The 20539-nt window shown below is 36.7% G+C and overlaps 3 protein-coding genes across 3 annotated transcripts; 2 read left to right on the top strand and 1 right to left on the bottom strand.

The window, feature by feature from the left end:
- Positions 1-1384: 1384 nt before the first annotated feature.
- On the top strand, positions 1385-12573 carry LOC142625852 (photosynthetic NDH subunit of lumenal location 4, chloroplastic). Its single transcript, XM_075799589.1, has 6 exons — positions 1385-1858; positions 4311-4403; positions 5285-5345; positions 5548-5616; positions 6109-6235; positions 12271-12573. Exons 1-5 carry the CDS (start codon positions 1481-1483, stop codon positions 6204-6206), a joined length of 699 nt encoding a protein of 232 aa, XP_075655704.1. The 5' UTR covers positions 1385-1480; the 3' UTR covers positions 6207-6235; positions 12271-12573.
- On the top strand, positions 7716-8225 carry LOC142625502 (uncharacterized). Its single transcript, XM_075799145.1, has one exon. The coding sequence runs from the start codon at positions 7716-7718 to the stop codon at positions 8223-8225; it is 510 nt and encodes a 169-aa protein (XP_075655260.1).
- A 2460-nt stretch (positions 12574-15033) lies between the features above and the next one.
- LOC142623880 (heavy metal-associated isoprenylated plant protein 23) lies at positions 15034-16278 on the bottom strand. Its single transcript, XM_075797362.1, has 2 exons — positions 15773-16278; positions 15034-15680 (listed from the first exon to the last, which is right to left on the bottom strand). The coding sequence occupies exons 1-2, from the start codon at positions 15927-15929 to the stop codon at positions 15382-15384; spliced, it is 456 nt and encodes a 151-aa protein (XP_075653477.1). The 5' UTR covers positions 15930-16278; the 3' UTR covers positions 15034-15381.
- Positions 16279-20539: the final 4261 nt, after the last annotated feature.

The following is a 20539-nucleotide window of genomic DNA, read 5'->3' on the forward strand; positions in this document are numbered from 1 at the left end:
ATGAGTATGAATCAGAAATACCAAATTACAACTCTTTTTTTTAATTAATTGTTGGGATAAAATATGAATGTTTTTATTTGTTAGTGAAAAATTGTCTTCAACGGCTGACTCAAATGACAGTTTCTTTTCCTAAGAGAGAGAGAGAGAGAGAGTATTGGCCCAAACCATGTCAACTATCTACAAATAGGCCCAAAGTTTTTCAATGAGGCCCTACAAGTCTGCTCCATGATGATTTAAATCCTCTTATTTGGATGAGGGCGATGTCATCATAGGTGAGTTCTACTATATAGTGCTTATAAAAAAAATATGACAATGAATGTAATTAGTGGACTTTAATCACCTCATAACTAAATATATATAAATTACTTTTTTTTAAAAAGAAAATTACCTCTTTTTGATTGGTGACACATCGATTTATAAGTTAAAATGTATTAAAAATTTTAGTACATACTTGTAATTTTAGCACTACTCTTTAAGCAAATATTGACTAACTTCATATCATTATCAACTTAAATTAGTGCAAATTACAACTACCACCCATATGTTATAAGTTCTCTTATGTTTTATTCTGTGACACTTCTGACATTTTCATTCATTTAAAAAAACAAATCGAATAAAATTGAGAAAGAAAAATAAAATAAAATAAGATTCCTACGGGGTTGTGGCACCTTTGGATGTACCAAAAATGTTCTCCCTTTAGAACAAGGATCACGGGATTTTCGCTCATGTCAACTGAACCAAGCCTTTGGCTAATTAGATTTAGGTAGATACAGATGGATCAGTTTAGGGGAATATAGGCTTGTTGGGGGAGGGGGGAGGGGGGGGGGGGGGGGAGAAGTTCAGGAAAGATTGCACAATCGACTAGATCAGATCTTTAGTCAAATTCACACACCTCATAGTTGAGCTTTAGGCCCTATAGAATGGACTCATTTAATTAAAAAATTATGTCTACTATCAATTTTATTATGGAACCTTCTATCTTATTGCATAAACCTGTTGAGAACCTTCGCCATAACCACAATTGATCATATTCGTTGATAAATCAAAGTTGCTTTGGCTAAATTGGATGCTAAGACTTCTCAAATACTTGACTTCTTCTTCTTCTTCTCTCTCTCTCTTTTTCTTTTTCTTTTTTTCCCCCATATAGCCATTTGGCTATTTTTTATGACCCTGTGGTGATTCCTTTGGTAGCAAGCTAAAGCTTTTTTATTTTATTTTGGTAATAGAATGACTTACAGCTAATTCATAACATTTTTGCACCCCAAAAAAAAAAAAAAAAAAAAAAAAAAAAAAAAAAAAAAAGATTATTTTATTCTTCTAAATTCATTTTCCACCCAAGTGGGGCCATCTCATATCCAATTTTCCCACTCAAAAGCGCCTTGCAAACCAAAAAGCTCTACAACCCCTCAAAGCTTCATTCAGATAGCTTAACGCAATCCAAAAGAGTGTGACAATATACAAAGACCAGACCATAAAAACAATGGCAGTCTCAGCTCTTACAATTCAGACCCCAAACTTCCATTCCCTTCAAACCTTCAATCCCACCAAGTCCTTCTTCACCACAACCAAACCCACTTCTTCTTCTTGCCCCTGTTTTTCTAATACAGACAATGCAAAGCTCTCTACAGCCACAGCTTCAACTTCTGCAACAAAAAAGCGCGTATTTGAAATGGGTATTGGGCTTTTAGCAGCTTCGGTTATGGCTTTGTCACCTTTGGACGCGAACGCTACGAGAGTTGAGTACTACGCCACTGTGGAAGAGCCTTCGTGTGAGCTCAACTTCGTTCGCTCTGGCCTCGGTTACTGTGACATTTTAGTAGGCTCTGGTGAGGAAGTTCCTTATAGTCAGCTTATTGATGTGAGTTTCAATTTCCCAGCTTATAATATTATATTGGGTCTGCAATTATAAGTTGAATTTTGCTATAGTTCTGTGATTCTTGTTTGTAATGTCGTTGTTTCTTTGATGCTCATTCAAATTCTTGTTTGAGATTGTCTACAAAATTACTGTATAATCTGTTGTTTTTTTGGAGGGGGGTGTTTGTGGTTTTTATGAGATAATTCAAGTTTTTAGGTGGTGTCATTGATTGTTTTTGTTGAGATAGCGGAAGTTTTGATTGCTTTGAGTGTAGTTAAATATGATGGGTTAATGTGATATAGAAATAGGATAAATAGAACACACAATCACACAAGGAACACAAAAATGTACATTTGTTGTCCTTAGGCCTACAGTTCATGCCTGGTCTGGGGAAAAAAGTTTCATTAAGAAAAATAGGGAGATTACAATGTTGTTAGCACTGACTCTCACAAAATTCAAACCCCAAATATATTATAAAAATAAATAAATAAATTTATGGTGAAACAATTAAATTCCTATTCCTATGGCTTACATGTAACAGGGCGTTTTAGAATTATAGTGAAATAACTAAATTCATTTTTTCCTAACAGCTTAAACATCAAGTACAATCGATCATAAGTTATCACTCTATATCATAAAAACACACATCAATAGCATTCTTATTTTCTCTTAACAAATTGTGCTTAGAACTCTCTCAATAAAACAAAGGGGTTGTCCTATATAAGACCCAAAGTCGGCTACCTTTTTTTCACCAAGACTGAGAAGTTCTAAAGAAAAGAATCAATCCAAAAGTTATCCAAAGTTGGGTAACTAAAGTCCTTGTCTAACTTGGATTTGGTTAGCCATGACACAACGTAATCTTTTAGATTGGTTGGATTTATTTTGTGGGATGGGTCTTTTATTCTAATTTCTGAGGCACAAGGATGTTTATGCTTGACTCTGTGCGTAAAAAGAAGCTTTAATATGATATTTTTTCTCAAAAAAGTCATACTCAATGCACAAAATTCTCACTTTTGCGGTATCTGAGAGAGGTCATGGTAGACAACCTTACTCCCAATATTTTGGAGAGGCTGATTCTCAAACTTTAACCCGCAACTTATCTCTTTTGGTGGAAGGCACTTGCTATAGTTTTTCTCAAAATTCCTGAAAATTTCAAGAAGAGATTTTTGACAATTGTTGAAGAATTGGCCAACATGGTAGTGTCAAGCTCAGAGGAGCAAAAGTCAAAGCTGCCTCCAACCTCTCTAATGATGTGTTTTGAAATATAACACAGATAATATCCAAAGCCACTATGATGCACATGCCAAATATACGTTTAGAAAAATATAAAGCCAAATTGAATCTCTTAGTATAAACGAACTAAATAAGAACATGTGAGGAGCTAGAATGTGTTTATGGATTATAAATGCTTTCCATGTCTCTAAAATCATTTAAATTTGTATGATTCAAGTTCTTCTACCTTCTATCAAACGCTATCTACATTTATACAACTATATCGTTATAGACTGTGCTTTGCTTATCATTATAAGATCTAATATCCAGAATACCTGAATTCTCCAACACACACCCACCAAACAGGAAACCCCATCAGTGTTGTTTCCCAAGCAGTGAGATTTCTCCGTCTTTTCTGACAAAAATTCTGCTTGCCTTGATGTTCCACACTTCTACAATTGTTTGGCAATGTTTGGAGCTTCCACTCTTTTAGAAATTGTCTTAAATTCCCATTTGGATTTAGTTTTAGTATTGGGTTTCCTTGGTGTGGGAGGAAAGATTTTCCCTTGGTGTAGAAGAAAAGGAATTTTCCTTGGTATGGAATGAAAGTTCCTTATTTAAGAAGTAATTGGGTATTCTTGTTCATAAAATAAAATAAAGAATTGAAGTCTTATAAATAGGCCTTTTTGCAAAGGGTTTAGTGGCTTTTGCCCAAGGAACACATAAGGAAAGTAGAAAAGAACATGGAGTGGATCTTTGAAGAATAGTGTCTGTCTATTTTTGTATGAGAGAGTTGTTGGGTGTATTGGAGCTTTGGGATCATGAGTTTGTGAGTGTGAGATTTGTGAGTTAGATTCTATTTGCGAATTTTTTTTGTATTTATTTGTGATTTTTGTAAGTGTTTTTTATGTAAGTATGTGAGTTTGGTTTGAGGGGTTTGATTGTGAGTGATTGTAATCCATTGATAGTGGATTTTGGTTGCCGTTGCCTGGACGTAGGCTTGGAGTTGGCTGAACCACGTTTAACATTATTGTCTTGTGTGATTATTTTATATTATTATTCTTGTGAATATGCTTCCGCTAGCCCCATGATATTAGTTTTGTAATTATGGGCCTCATTTAGATCAGTATATTATATAGTCTGGGTACAAGTACAGGATTCTATCCAATGTTAGTGAGAAATGCACTAATTGCCTGCTATTTGGATAGGCAACTGAATTTTCTGAAATATATTTCCAATACAGATGCACTACACAGCAAGATTCGCTGATGGGACAGTCTTCGACAGTAGCTATAAGCGTGGTAGACCTCTCACTATGCGTCTTGGTGTTGGCAAGGTATATATGATGCTGTCTCATATATTAAAGTATCAGTATGATCCTGTCTTATTGTCAATCATTAGAGTGGACATGAAGCTTATCTCTTATCTTAATTTTATGACTAATGATGCTTGAGCAATACTACTTTGTCTTCATGAAAGTTAAAGCACATAGAGATGCTCTTTGGACATCTTACATATCCCTTAATCTAATTTATCTTCATTTTTCAGGTTACATTATCTGCATTCTATTCTCATAGCTGTTCATGCTGCAGATTTATGTCTGTACATCATAAGAATCTAAATAGATATTCATTTGGGGCTGTAGCCACTGAAAACTCTTGTTGTTATAGGCTGTTCTGATTTTGCTATATTTAATTAACAGATAAAATTATTCTTCTACTCAAGACGATGTGTATTTTTGTACTTTGGTATTCAAGAAACGTGTAGCATAAGGGCCTTTGTAGTTCATGGCATGTCACAGAAGCATTATGGGATTAACAAACTGCTCATTGTTTTACAAAGCACTTGAAATATTGTCCCTTCCCTTCAGGCATCTGGTAAAATTGGAAAAAAACTTGAAATATGTCTATTCACCTCATTAATTTTGAGAGAGAGAGAGAGAGAGGCATTTTTTCTATTAAATCAATTGAAGTGATTGGGACTGATATATTGAGTACAGTCTGTTTTACAAATTGAGTACATGGCCAAAACCACAACCATTGGGCTATCGGCTAAGCTCAGCTGACATCTACACTGCATTCATTACAATTTTATGTATTATAGTAGTTCCCCTTTCTCCCTTTGAGAATAAAAGACTGACAATCGAGGTTGCAGATAATTCAAACCTTCTTTATCAAGGTTAATTCAAATTTATCTTATACTTAATTTTTCGTCCAGGTCACCAAGGGATTGGACCAGGGAATTTTAGGGGGTGAGGGAGTACCTCCAATGCGAGTAGGTATGTCATTTGAACAATTTAAATAGGCTTAAAGAGTTTCCTTTCTGTATGTTGTTTCTCATTTGTTGCTCAGCATTTTTGAATAAAATTTTTATTTCCTATCAAAAAAAAAATGTTGTTTCTCATTTGCCCAAAATAATTGTCATTGTGCCTTACCTATAAAATAAATAATAATAAAAAGTTGTCATTGTGCCTCTCACAGGAGGAAAACGTAAGCTTCAGATTCCCCCTGAATTGGCATATGGACCAGAACCAGCAGGATGCTTTTCAGGTAAAGATCCATATAATGGAATTCCATGTCTTACCCTCACAATGATTAACAGTCTTGAAACTTGACATGTTCTATAATCATAAAATTCGTACAATGTGCTGAATAAATGAGGCTAAAAAACAAACAAAACAGAAAAAGATACGGTTGCTCTCTCTCCTGGTGAGTGAGGTTCCCCCCCCCCCCCTCCCTCCCCCAAGGCTGAGAGGGTGTATCAGAGAAAATTCCCTGATTTAGCCAGTTGCTAAAATTTTCTCTGGGCCTATCTATTGCTATTGTCCTTTGAAAAAATTACCAATATTATGGATCAGACTTGATAAGTTCCTTGCTTGGTGTGGTCATTTGTGAGGTTGACAAAATGCCAATAATGGATTAGATTTGATATTTCAAAAGCTTGTTGGTTGCATGAGTGCTGTTGATTGTATCATGATTAGGATATGCTTTTGTTGGTATGGAGAGCAGGTCATACTGACACCCATCTTATTGTTTTTTTAGGTGACTGCAATATACCTGGCAATGCAACTCTTCTGTATGATCTTAATTTCGTTGATATCTACACTGGAAATAGAACTGAAGGAAGCCCAAAGCAATAACATATAAATGGGAAGCCCATGAAGATCAAGTGAGTTTCTTGTATCCCAGGAATTGAAATTTGTCATTGTAAGATAGAATTTAGATGGTAATCCAAGCATTCAGGACCCTGTTTGGAATTTATTTTCTGCACACTTTGCCTGTGAATCAGAGATCATAGACCTGCAATAAATTAGCCTTGCATTGGGATCTGCACTGTCAAAATGGTAGAGGGAATTGAGTAGCTGTCACTTATCTCCCTGAAACCGTAATAAATCATACTTCCTGCTCTTATTGATTTGTTCAGTTAATGGCTTACCCAGTTTGAGTACTAAGCATCTAATAAAAGATCATGGATGTGAAAGGTTGATCTGTAATGGAAGCTGGTTGGTGATGTATCAATTCTCTATCAAACAAAGCATAGCAATCTTACTAAAATTATAGAAACACCATGGGAGGTCAAACATAATTATAAAACAGAATAATACATGAAAATCATGTGTCTAAATGTCAAAAAGGCAGATTTTCACTCCAAATTTTCTGCCTTATGATGGCACTAAGTATGCCTTACTTAGTCTTAGCCAACAACCCAACACACATGTAAAGGAATCAACCAATATTTTGTGTGTATTCATACACGACACAATTACAGATACAGGAGAACTCTCCCAACCTTTATTACTTTACTGCAAAGTACGAAGTACACAAAAGCTTCTATTACACAAAATACTCACTTGGGATACCTTAGTCAAAACCTGCCACCAATGCTTACAAAACTCACACAAATACACAAGAGTACACTGTATGATCTTTATATCTTACAGCACACTCAGTTTTTCCCATTACAAATGTTTTTAACACCCCAACAGCTTTAAGGAACACAAGCTGGAAATACTGTCAATTGAGTTCTCAAGTAATTGCCTCCTGAACTTGTTGCGCCAATCTGGGAGCTGCCTTTGGCACACAAGTGCTTGTTGTCCTGGAGCCTTTCCACCATGCTAGCACACCAAAAAGGCTGTACCATGATGTTACCACTTGTTTTACATGTGTACATGTTTCAGACCATCACAAGCTATGCATGCACACTCCTGGCAGCCCAAGCACATGCCCAGAAAATCAACCTTGCTCATTGTATATTAAGTGGAGGGCTTGGCCTGTGGGGCTGTGCCAATGCCAGGATGCCACCTCCCAAATCTGGCCTCACAGCACATCGCCACCCATATGCAATCCAGCCATACTTTGCCAAGCATGCTACAACCCAATTTCATTTTCCCACATAAGCTGCATGTCACACTCTCAGGTGGCCCAACTTTACCTTGGTTAGTGTTCTCGGTTAGTGTTATTTTTAGGGGAGTTTTGGATGGGTTTGTACTGGCATTTATGGTCCAAACACAGACCTTAATAGGGCTGATTTGTGGGAGGAGTTATCTAGGGTGTGTACTCATTGGAAGAAGTCCTGGTTTTTATTTGGTGATTTCAACGTTATTAGATAGCCCTATAAGAGGCTTGGCTGTGACTCTTTCAGCCCAGCCATGTTTGCTTTTTCGGATTTCATAGAGGATAATTTCCTAGTGGATTTACCATTAGAGGGGGCTTCTTTCACTTGGTTTAGGGATTCCGAACCGAAGTCTATGTCCCACATTAACAGGACATTGGTCTCTACTGATTGGGAGGATCACTTTGGAAATGTGTCTCAGAGGGTGCTTCCTCGTGTTATTTCAGATCACTGTCCGATTTTGGTGGAAGTTGGTGTGGTGGGGAGGGGGCGTTGTGCTTTTAAGTTTGAGAACATGTGGTTAAAGGTTGAGGGTTTTGTTGAGAAGGTTCAACAGTGGTGGAATAGTTATTACTTTACGGGTTCTCCTAGCTTTGTTTTGGCTCAGAAATTAAAGGCTCTTAAAAAAGACCTTAAAAAGTGGAATAAGGAGGATTTCGGTGATTTGGCTTTTAAGAAGAAGAGTTTGTTGTCTGAATTATTGGGTTTGGATGCCAAGGAAGATATTCTAGGCCTTTCGCATGAGGAACAAGCTCGCCATCCTTAGGTTAAAGGTGAGATTGAAGTTTTAGCTTCCATGGAAGAGACTTTCTGGAGACAGAAGTCCCCGAGCTTTGTATGTGAAGGAAGGAGATAACAATACACGCTTCTTTCATAGATTAGCAAATTCTCATAGAAGAGCTAATCTTATTAGTAGTGTTGAGGTGGATGGGGTATTATATGAGGATGAACCTGTTGTGAGGACTCAGGTGGTTCAATTTTATCAGGAACTTTATACTAAGATTGACACGTGGCGCCCAACTGTGGATGGGTTGGATTTTGCTAGTATTCGGGAGGATGAAAGGTTGTCCATAGAGAGGGACTTCTCAAAAGAAGAAGTCTCCCAGGTGTTGGCAGAAATGGAGGGGGATAAGCCCCTGGTCCGGATGGGTTCACCATGGCATTTTTTCACAAGTGTTGGAGGGTGGTGGAGGCTGATGTGATGGCTGTTTTCAAGCATTTTCACAGGTATTCAGTTTTTGAAAGGTCTCTTAACGCTTCTTTCCTCTCTCTAATTACTAAGAAAGCTAATGCTGTCAATATTAAGGACTTTCGGCCTATTAGCTTGGTGGGTAGTGTTTACAAGCTACTATCTAAGGTGTTGGCAAATAGGCTGAGGGTGGTGTTAGATAGTTTGATCTCGGAGACCCAAAATTCCTTTGTTAGTGGAAGACAAATTTTGGATTTAGTGTTAATTGCGAATGAGTGCCTGGACAGTAGATTGAAGTTTGATTCCCTGGGTGTAGTTTGTAAATTGGATATAGAAAAAGCCTATGATCATGTTAATTGGGATGTCTTACTTTATTTGTTGGATAGGATGGGCTTTGGGTTGAAGTGGAGGGAGTGGATTAAGGCTTGCATTTCTACTGTTCAATTCTCGGTTCTTGTGAATGGTTTTCCGGTAGGCTTTTTTGGAAGTTCTCGTGGGTTGAGACAAGGTGATCCTTTGTCCCCTCTCCTGTTCCACTTGGTTATGGAAATTTTATCTCAGATCCTTAAGAAAATTAAGGATAGTGGTCTGCTTCATGGCTTTCATTTAGGTCCAATTAACTCTATCGAGGTTCGCATATCTCATTTGTTTTTCTGCAGACGATACTATTTTGTTCAGTGATGCTTTTAGAGACCAACTATTGGCTATTAGACTGGCTTTGACTTACTTCCAAGCCTTTACTGGTTTAAAGGTAAATGTAGGGAAGAGTGAGATTGTCCTGGTGGGGGAGGTTGGTAATATTGATGCTTTGGCTAATATTCTCAGTTGTAGAGTGGGTAGCCTGTCTATGAAATATTTGGGCATGCCTTTGGGTGCCCTGTTCAAGACTGCATCCATTTGGAACCCTATTTTGGAGAAGATGGAGAAGAAACTGTTTGGTTGGAAGCGTCTTTATTTGTCTAAGGGTGGTAGACTTACTCTCTTGAAGAGTACTCTCTCTAGTCTTCCCACATGTTATCTATCCTTATTTACCATCCTTGTAACTATAGCTGACAGATTGGAGCGTATTCAGAGAAAATTTTTGTGGGGGTCTTCGGAAGAGTGTTTCAAACATTCTTTGGTGGCTTGGGAGAAGGTGTGTTCACCTCTAGAGATGGGTGGTTTGGGGGTTAGGAAGTTAGTTCACTTCAACCAAGCTCTATTAGGGAAATGGTTATGGAGATTTGGCCTAGAAGGAACTAGTCTTTGGCGGAGGGTTATTGCCACCAAATATGGTGAGGGTCAAGGGGGGTGGACTAATAAAGTATGTAAAAGGGCCCACGGGTGTGGCCTTTGGCGTGGTATTAAGTTCGGTTGGGAGAGGTTCTCCAAACACTTGGCTTTTGTGGCGGGTGATGGTTCCTAGTAGAGCTGTCCACAGGTCGGTCTAGATCAAGTTTGTGCCCAACCCGCAACCGACCCGATCAGATCGGGTGTACAAAATCTCAACCCGCCGCCGACCGAGAGGATGATCGGATCGGGCGGGTTGAAACTTCAATAGGATCCAGGCGGGTCAGTCGAGGTCAAAAATCTGGAAAACGGCGAGAATCTAACGTAGATCCGGCAAGAATTTGGCATAAAAACGGAGAAAAATGACCAAAATCCTTGATGTCTCACCAGATCCGGCCTAATCTAGGCCATTTTCAACAAGATCTGGGCTAGATCCGGCAAAATCTCGCCGAGATCTTGACAAAAATGGTATAGATCTCACCGGATCTACCAAAAATCGCCAGAAATTTTGTGGGTTGGTCGGATCAGGTTGATCGGATTTTGGAGGAAGGAAAACCGACACCCGACCTGGAAAGCTCGAGTTTTGGAGGAATAAACCCGTCGTCGACCGCCGGCAAAGTCAGTTCGGTTGGCAGCGACGGGTGGGTCAGGTTGACCAGGTCTCTGGATAGCCCTAGTTCCCACATTCAATTTTGGCATGATAGGTGGGTTGGAGATACCTCACTTAAAATGCTCTATCCTCAGTTATATGCGTGTTCCAGTGACAAGGAAGCCTGTATTTCTGATTTGTTGGGTCATCAGGAGGATGGGAGTAGTAAATTTTGGAACATGAGATTTTATAGGAATTTCCAAGAGAGGAAATTTTGAGGCTGCCTTCTCTTACCTAGAACTCATTCAGTCTCGGATCCCAAGAGGTATTAGGTGCGATAGACCTCATTGGTGTTTTAATGGGAACGGTAAGTTCGATATTCAGTCTTTCTATTACAAGATCAGGGGTTCATCACCTTCTTGCTTCCCATGGAAGGGGATTTGGAAAGTCAAGGTTCCTAAGAGGGTGGCTTTCTTCTTGTGAACCGCTGCCCATGGTCGGATTCTTACATTAGATAATTTGATGCTCCAAGGCCTCCCTTTGGCTAATAGGTGTTGTATGTGTTGTTGTTCTATGGAATCTGTGGACCATCTTCTTATTCACTGTCCTGTAGCTTATTCTTTGTGAGTGCATATGTTACAAGTTTTTGGGATCCAATGGGTCATGCCAGGTTCTGTGGAGAGTTTAGTGTCCAATTGGAGTAATTGGTTGGGGAAATTTTCTTCGGACATATGGAATATGGTTCCTGACTGTTTGATATGGTTTATTCGGTTGGAAAGAAACCGGCACTCGTTTGAGGATCTAGAGAGAACGCTTGATCAATTACAAGCTCTCAGCCAAAATACTCTTTTTGATTGGGCTAGGTGCTGAGATTCTTCTAACTGTTCTTTCTTCCCTTAGAAGTGCTCCTTAAGTTGCCCTCCTTTTTTTCTTTTTTCTTTTTCTTTTTTTTTGCTGTTCTTTGTGTTCACCATCATGACACCTTTATTTGTTGTTTTTGTTTTTTCATGACGAATATAAGTCTTATTACTTATCAAAAAAATCTTGCCCATGGCCAAGCCCACTCAATGCTACCATGGCTCACCACTGCACATGCTGCCCATAGCGCACACATAGCTTGCAACCTGTCAGACCATGACCAAGGGCCCATCACATTAACAAGGCCACTAACATGCTGCCAACATAGCGCTCATGTAGTTATGCACCATGACAAGGCGGAACAGCCCGCTGCTGCCTCAAAGCTTCTTGCTCAGCCCATGGCATGCCTCTTTCATGCCCATGGGTTCTTGTGGCGCATGGATGCAAGTTGTCACCACATGTAGCCACTCAATCTCAAGTTTCAAGGGTCTAACACCAAGTATGGTGCCAAAGAATATGTGCTTTGGTCTTAAGGCCAACCTGGAATGACTCCTGTATGGAACATGGTACACATGGTGTGAACACATGCTGTAGGATGCAATGATACAATGGTCCCAAATGAGTGATCTCTAAGGTCATAATGTCCTGCTTAGGACTACCTAGCCATCCATAATGCTAAGCCTCTTACTGCAGCATCGTGTAGGTACATGTTCACTGATTGGATAACTCTGCTTAGCGGTCTAATTGAAATCACTGTGAATACCAACACACTGTGCCCCCAGAATATTAAGGACAAGATACTATTACACAATCAAAAATTATTTGTTAAATTTTATAGAATGCTTTACATTACTTGCTGATAGTGGCACTGAGATGCTTCCTCTCCTCTGAATTTACTTGAAATAGGCTTGGTTCTCAAACTTCAGGGTGCTGAAGTGCATCTTCGTTTTTTAGTATGGACCAAAATTGTATGGAAGAATCCATGGCTGACAGTAGTCACCTTTCTCAAAGGACAAGAAGTGCCTATACCTGCCTAACCCAGCTGCTTGCCAACTGTGTTCTTCCTGAAGACTACTACCTATCATTTCTGGCGGTAATTGATCATCCTGATTAATTTGAGTAGAGTGTTTGTCTTTTGCAAATGGCTTCTATGTGACCTCATATATAAGTTGGGTTAAAATGAATAAATAAAAGTATATATTGCTATGATTTTTTTTTTCAATCCCAGCCTCCCCCTCCCCCCACCCCCCCCCCCCCACCCCCTCTCCTCCAAAAAAAAGAAAAGAAGAGACTGTTGTTTACAAAAAAATTGATTTTTGTAGCTACTTTGACAAGTCTCTGTGTCTTGGCTTTGAATAGTCCCAATTTCATTGCTCTTTATTAATTGAATCCTACATGCAAACTGTAACTGCTGGATATATTGTGCACTTTCTTGATCATCTACTATTGCAAATGCTCTTCTAACAAATCAATCATTTAAAAAAAATATTGTACTAAATGACGTGGAAACTCTATTATCAAGACACATGTAGCATACTATCCACGCCCATTTCATCTTTTGGTATGTGGTTTTTCTACAATTTGTTAGCATATATGGCATTGGTTTCTCTACTAATCTCAAAATCCACTTCAATTGCCAATAAACCAGCATATTATTGTATGATATAGATATTATCCAAATCAAATGGCTGATTAGCAAGCACTCTTGAGATGTCTTCTCATTTCTTTCAGCTTCCCTTCTGAAATTTGCATGTAATTGTTCCTTCTTTTTCCTTCAATTACATATGGGGGAAACAGGTGTTTTGTTTAGGTTATTGTAGGATCTACTTTACATATTAATGCACACCATTACTTTTTATAATAAATATATTTAAAAGCATCTCTTTAATAAAGCTTGTCTTACTATATCCATGGATTTTTGTGTTTACTATCCCACCAAGTTAAGTTTATTTAAACAAGATTATGGATTAAAGAAGTTATGAATCAGAAATTGGCTTCAAAGTAGGAATGCACTAGATGGAGAGTGCTCCTTTCATTTTCTATATTAGGTGAATGTTATTTTTCATAGTTAGATACAGTGGAGATAGAGTGGATGTGCTTTTTGAGACTCCAGGTATTGCACGTGAATCTTTCTGTTCATGGGACTGATGTGTGCCTTTACGCTTCCTTCAGAGAAAGGTGAGGTAAAGAAAAAAGTTAAGAAGGAAAAAAAAAATGATTCTTTCCTCACGTTTGGCTGAGTGGGTAGAAAAGATATGCTTTTCGTAGCAATCACTTTTCTTTACCTTAGCTCTTTCAAGGAGCCTGATGTATTTGAACTAATTTGAACTAATTTGAACTCTGTATCATCTCTTTTGAGTAGTATACCAAGGCTTCCAAATCTAGGGGTAGAACCACTTTCCAAGTTCAACATGTGTTATAGCTGGAATTTCTTTTTTAAATCTAAAGCTTTGTTTACGAGAAATGTAGATGAAATTTTTAATTTTTTTGTTTACAATTAGTGGGGTAGGCCGGATGGGAGATTTGAACTCAAGTTCTCATTTATGGGAAAATTAGGAAATATCACTGAACTACAAGACTCTTAAGATTACACATCTGTTGTTCTTTTATAGGAATTTGATATATAAAAAGACCTTTTTACTAATGAGTGGCATTTATTAGGAAATACCACTGAATTACAAGACTCATAACAAAATTTTATTCTTAAGATTACCCATCTGTTGTTCTTTTATAGGAATTTGAAATATAAAAAGCCTTTTTTACTAATGAGTGGCGTTTATTTCACACACACAATTGCACCCAAAGTACACACGCACGATTTTGCACTGAACTCATGACTTGAAGTCACAACCTGGAAATCTTGACTTCAAGTCACAATTTAAGTGCAAAATTGTGTATATTTTGTGTGCAATAATGTGTGAGCACTATTTGTTACCCTTTTACTAACATTGTTTGTACGCTTTAATTTCCAAGTTGTGACTTCAAGTTAGTGCAAAATCGTGTATATATTTTGTGTGCAATGTGTGCACTATTTGTTACCCTTTTACTAACATTATTTGTACGTTTTTTGCATTCTACCCAATAATAGTGTTTATTTCATCTTTATTCACACATAACATTGCACACAAAATACAAAGCATGATTTTGCACTGAACTCATGACTTGAAGTCACAACTTGAAGTCACGTTATCAGTGCAAAATCGTGTGTTTGTATGCAATAGCACGTGTACACTAGTTATTATTACCCTTCTGCTAATATTGTTTCATAGCCTTTTTTTCATTCTACCCAATACGATTTGAACTTTAGTGACTTTTAGAATCTTTACTAATCTTCAGTTTTGTCATATTGTAGATGTAATTTATATCTTAAACGTCATCAAAGACCTTTGTGGATCCTATCAAAAAAAAAAAAAAAAGACCTTTGTGGATGGAGCGTTACCAGGGCAAAACTTTTGACATGTGAGTTAGGTCCGGTTTCATGTAGCATGTACCATCTCGTGGGTCATATACAATAACCAGTAAACTAAATGTTGTCATGTAGCCATATCAACCCCACCACAACATATCATATAGCAGCCAGGTTGTACTCAGTTTTAAGGTGAATTACAGCTATATGGACATAGCCAAAGTCATCCCAGGCAGAAAAAAGAGAAATTATAACATCATGCATAAAAACAAGTCAAGCTCTAGTAATAGGTTGCTCATATATAACAACCCACACTATATAGTCTATATTCAACAAATACCAAAACCACATTACAATATTTCAAGGCCCACAAAAACCACTCTGTGATTGCAAAACTACAGAATAGTACTGATAGGATCCTGGACCCCAACAGAAGAAAACATGGATTAGCTCACAATTCTCAAATTTTCTCATCACTTATTACGTTAAAAGAAAATCCCAAAACAAAAATTAAATAGTTAAACCCCTACATTGGAACTTTACAATGATTTCTACTTAGACTAATAAGAGGATAAGTAGACGAGATAGATTGTCTGGTATTACTTCTTCAGCTACATAATAGAGCAGGCATTGGGGTTGTCATCACTGAACATGGTGGTGTAAGGGTCCTCATATCTTGTAACAGTGCCACTGGTGACAGTGTTCTCTACCTTCCTGACAAATCCAGGAGGTGCCCTCTTGTCATAAGCTTGAGCAGTGTAAGGCTGGGCCACTAGGTTGTAAGGAACATAGGGCCAAATCTCTGACTTTTTCCCTGTTGACTTGGCTTTCTTCAGCACCTTGTTTACTTCAACAAACCCAGTTACAGTCACTTTCTGTTGTTTCCTGTTTATGTCCACTGATTTAACTCCTGGAAAGCATAACAAATTATGTCAGAGTTAGCAGTGTGTCATCATTTGTAACACCAAACAAAAAAGAGATTATGGGACAAATGAAACTTACCACTTAATGAAGAGAGGGCTTTCTTGACCTTAAGCTCACAGCCATCACAGTCCATCCTGACCTTTAGCTCCACAGTTTGTAATTGCTTCTTCTTCTTGTGTTTATGGCCACTGCTCATTAAATCAGAAAAATACTCTAAAGTGCCTCCAACTCCCATTTTTGTATTTTAGAATCCCTTTGAAGTAAACCCTTTTGGAAAAGATGAAACCAAGAGCTTCAACACAGGGTTTATGAGTTTGATAGAATAAAAAGCAAAACCCAAAGAGTTCTAGAGAAGCAGAATGTAAAGGGAAAAATCAGGTAGATGACAGAGGAGAGGGCAACAGAACACAGACAGGTTTGTGGGGAATGTGAAAGTGAATTTATAACAAGAATATTTGAAGTAAGCTCCCTAAGAAGCTGCAAGGAAATAGCCCACAAATAATGGATTCCTTTCTTGCCTTCTAACAAACAAAGCAAAAGGCTTTAAGGCTGCTCTCTTAACTTCTTTACCTCGAATGATATATTTCTTTAGGCAAGGCTTCTTCCTCTTATAGAGGAGAAAGTATATGGTGTTTCAGTATTCAAACAGAGAAAATGTGGTGGACCCAGGACAACAGTAAACATAAACTTTAAAAAAACCCTGATATTTTTAGTTGGCAAATTGTGTTAGGAAACACATTATGGGTTCCTAATGCAGAAGCCTTATGCTTAAGGTGCAAGGAAAAAAAAAACCCTTGAGAAGGAAACTTTGCAAGATGCTGCTATATTACCCTATATATGCATTTATGTCCCTCCAATTTTAAGTTATACGACTTCAACCCAATGCATCTGTACCCACACTCCCTTTAATTTGTTTAAAAGCCTCCAAACTAACCAAGGCTTTAGCCTTAGTTCATTCATGATACAAAGTTTATCAAACTTCTTCTTTTTTTTTCTTTTTTTTTTCTTTTTTGAGAATGAAGTTTATCAAACATAGATTATAATATTATATCACATGCATATGCTCTTTCATCTAACTGTGAATATAGTATGGAAATAATTATAGGCTTTGTAGATTGTAGTGAATGAAACATTTTTCGACATTGTTTAAAACCTTGGTGTTGGCTGTGTGAATGTATTCTTAGGATCCTTCATAGGTGAAGCGAAAATTATTTTTTAGACCTTGATGTGAATTATAAGGCAGAATTATTATTTAATTTATCAATTTATCTCAATTTGGCGATCCATACGTAGTTACATACAATTATTATTTGCCACACTTTAGCATATGTCAAATCTAAAACAAGAAATATAAAAGGGTTACAAGATTTGGCAATGAAATGGAAAACAAATGTAGAACTTTTCAGAGAAAAAATCACTCTAATACAGATAGTCTCTCATAGAAAATCCACTATAAAGAAATAGTTAGGACTCACAAAACCTTTGTAGCCTAGATTCTCTTTGCAACCCCTACAAACGATGTGCTTACCTAAAATAAAGGTTTGTGATTTCACACAATCAAACACTCTTTTTTATCATAAGATGAGTGGACAACAAATATTGAGTTTCCTATTATGCATAAGGTTTTTTCTGAATAGCATAGGTTGTAGCTTCCTTTTCTCTATTGAAAAATTGTGCAAAGTGGGATTTATATAACCGATGTCACAAAACCTAATATAAAAAGGATTTTTAAAATGAACTCAAAGAACAATTTTCGTGATCTCGCTCAAGAAAACTACTTAGATTTTTAATAATTTACTCGAGTGAATTTCTTTGTCATTTGAGCACACCTTACATCTTTGCTTGAGTGAGCTTCGAGCAAGGGACTTTGATCAACACTTTGTATAACAGCTTCAAATGCAAACTATTACTAAATTTTCTAGTGACTAAACTATATCAATTAACTTGAAATTCACTACAAGCAAATGTCATGGAATGAGCCAACACTAAAAACCTAACATTGGGAACTCAAAATTTGGTTTAAAAAAATATATGAATAGAAAAAATGCTTAACAAGAGATCAAACCTTGATGCAAGATGACAATTTTCCTCCATCTAAATGATATAACGTAATTCATAGATATAAGGCTAGGACCTTTAAAATTAATATAATTAATAAATAGGAAAAAAATGTTTTGCAATGATTTAAAAGTATGAAATGTCAAAGGGGTCCTAATTCCCAATGAATGATAAGTTAGTGAAGTCAGACACACATGTAAAAAATCCACAGAACGAGAGGTCTAAATATAAAAATGACAAAATATAGCACTATACACTAAAAAATAAAAATTTGGGGATATTTTTGCAAAAGCCCCACCAGAGCCTAGAAGCAAAAACTAACAATTAAGTAAAAGCCATGGAAAGTGATGTTTATGGAAAGAGACCCACTGAAAGGAATGAGGTATGGCCCACTAATAATAGCGAAAGCAGCTGCCACGTCGCTAATGTGAACAGTACCACCACGTAGCCAACAGAATCAAAAGTGGGATCCGGTGACGCGTGGCAAGATCGAACGGTGGACAAGGTAATAGCAGCCCGAGCTTAGCTGTATTGGGATTGGTTGGGTTTGATTGGTCAGCACTCGGCAGGACTCAGGAGCGTCAAAATTTTCAAAAGTACTCCCCTCTCTAAAACCACGTCCAATTCAACCATCACAATGTTGTTTTTTTTTCTTTTTTTTAAACCAAAACAACAATATTACTTTTGCCTCTAGCATAAGTTTATTTAGATTTTTGTTGATTAATTTTTTTCTTTTTGATTTTTGCTTTTGAATTTTTGATTATTGCTTTTTATTGAAAAGTGTATTAGAATATATTTATGCTTTGAAAAAATGAAAAATTAAATTAAAAAAAAAAGTTTTTAAAAAGTTGTAGACTCATAGACACCTATATATGTACTCAATTTCACAATTTATTAAAGTGATCGATGAATGATAGGTAGAAAGTGTCCACCATTTACAATTGACTACTTCAACATGTTTTATGAAATTGAGTGTATCTCTAAATTTTTTCTAAATATATAATAAAGCAGCACCTGATGTAAAAATTTATACTTTTACACTGTGATTGGTAAGTTATTTTTCCGTACTTTCTTTTTGTAAAAAGAGGTTGATTCTTGGAAGATAAGATATAAGTTAAAAAGAATATTAAATATTACATTAGGAATCTAAGGACAAAATTGAGGCATAGTTCTATAGTGTGTATGTTCAATTCTCGGATTGAATTCAACCACATAGTTTGTATTGATTAGTGACCAATACAATAAAAGGAGTGTTATCTCAAATAAAAATTAAATTTAACCATATAATTTATTAATCAATGCAATCACATTGTTGATAATCGGAAAACTTAAGGTATAAGACCCAATAAATTTTACCTTGAACTTAATACGCCTCCATATTTCAATATTGGTCCTATATTTCCATTTTGATATATTCGATACTCATGTTTTATTAGAGTTCAAATTAAGGATGACAGATTCACAGTGTAAAGAACCTTTTAACTCAACAGGTATTTCTTTGTATATTCAACAAAGGAATTCAGGGTTTAAATCATGCACTCCGCAATTATCAAATTTTAAAAAAAAAAATTTAAGGATGATAGTTTTGAAACTTTGCACCTTCTTATTTGAAAGACATTGCAATTAAATAATATTCTCTTAAATATTTGGTTTTTTTTTTTTTTGAAACAAAAAAACACAAACAAACAATATGGGGGCCGAGGGAGATGGAGACAATGCAATTAAATAAGCTCTTTCTTAGTTTTTTTTTTTAGTGAATTCTCTTATAATTCAAACTAGTGAATGTTACCACAAAATATATAATGAAAAATTAGGGTGACAAACTATATCCTAATTATAGTTTGTGTATTTATACACATTTTATTATCATCTCAAAAAACATTCGTCTCTCATTCTCTCTTAGTACACCTTGATTGCTCTTTCCCTTTCTATTTTAATCTACCTAATCAAATTTGGAGTAATCTCATTAGGATTAGTAAAATACTTTCAACCTCTCAAACTTGACCTACCATGCTTCCACCCCAGGTTTAAGGCACCTATGATCGGACCCCACACTTTCATCTTAGGGAAAAACGATTGTCCAACTCTTTGTGGTCTACTTATTGTATTTTTATATTACCATTACACATAATACTTAATACCCTAGGGCCTAGGGGCTAGGAGTGATGAGTGAGGACATGGTAAGATCGAATTGTATATATATGCAGACAGGCAGCAAGCCAAGCCAGCAATGCAGCATTGGTCTGGGACATGGCATGATCATGAGTCTGTGGGCCGCATCCGAGTTTATTAACCCTAACCTAACTAGCTTACATGAACAAAACCAGCAGAGGACACAGCTGGAATGTAGCTAGTAAAAAGAATAACATGCTATGCTGATTGCTAAAATAATTCTATTTTTTTTTTAGAGTAAAATAATACTAATATTAAAAACTATGTTTCTTTTTTTCAAATTTTAGAGCTCCCCCAACCCCATCTTAGCTAGCTTTGAAATGTTTCCTACTTTCTTTCTTTCTTTCCCTTTTAATAGAAAAGAAAGGAATAGAGAAAGAGAAAGAAAAAGAAGAAGAAGAAGAAATGAACATTCCAAAAGAGAAAAAAATATGAGTATTATAGGTCCAAGGTATGCACTGTCTCCCAACAACCTGAACCAGATATCGGTGGATGTGCCATTGGTGTGTAAACTAAGGATAGCCATTCTCTCCTCTCTCTTTTTTTCTATTTTCGTTTTTTAAAACGAAGAGAAAGCATCTTTGCCTGCTCCACAAGGAGATTATTTCCTACCCA

This window comes from Castanea sativa, chromosome 2 (assembly GCF_040712315.1).
Source record: "Castanea sativa cultivar Marrone di Chiusa Pesio chromosome 2, ASM4071231v1".
Taxonomy (NCBI): Eukaryota; Viridiplantae; Streptophyta; class Magnoliopsida; order Fagales; family Fagaceae; genus Castanea; species Castanea sativa.

Bases quoted from the DNA above. Each gene is read 5' to 3' on its own strand.
- LOC142625852 (XM_075799589.1), top strand. From the start codon at position 1,481: ATGGCAGTCTCAGCTCTTACAATTCAGACCCCAAACTTCCATTCCCTT. The intron at 1,859-4,310 runs GTGAGTTTCAAT...TTTCCAATACAG, and splicing joins CTTATAGTCAGCTTATTGAT to ATGCACTACACAGCAAGATT. The intron at 4,404-5,284 runs GTATATATGATG...TTTTTCGTCCAG, and splicing joins TGCGTCTTGGTGTTGGCAAG to GTCACCAAGGGATTGGACCA.
- LOC142625502 (XM_075799145.1), top strand. From the start codon at position 7,716: ATGTTTGCTTTTTCGGATTTCATAGAGGATAATTTCCTAGTGGATTTA.
- LOC142623880 (XM_075797362.1), bottom strand. From the start codon at position 15,929: ATGGGAGTTGGAGGCACTTTAGAGTATTTTTCTGATTTAATGAGCAGT. The intron at 15,681-15,772 runs GTAAGTTTCATT...TATGCTTTCCAG, and splicing joins AGCCCTCTCTTCATTAAGTG to GAGTTAAATCAGTGGACATA.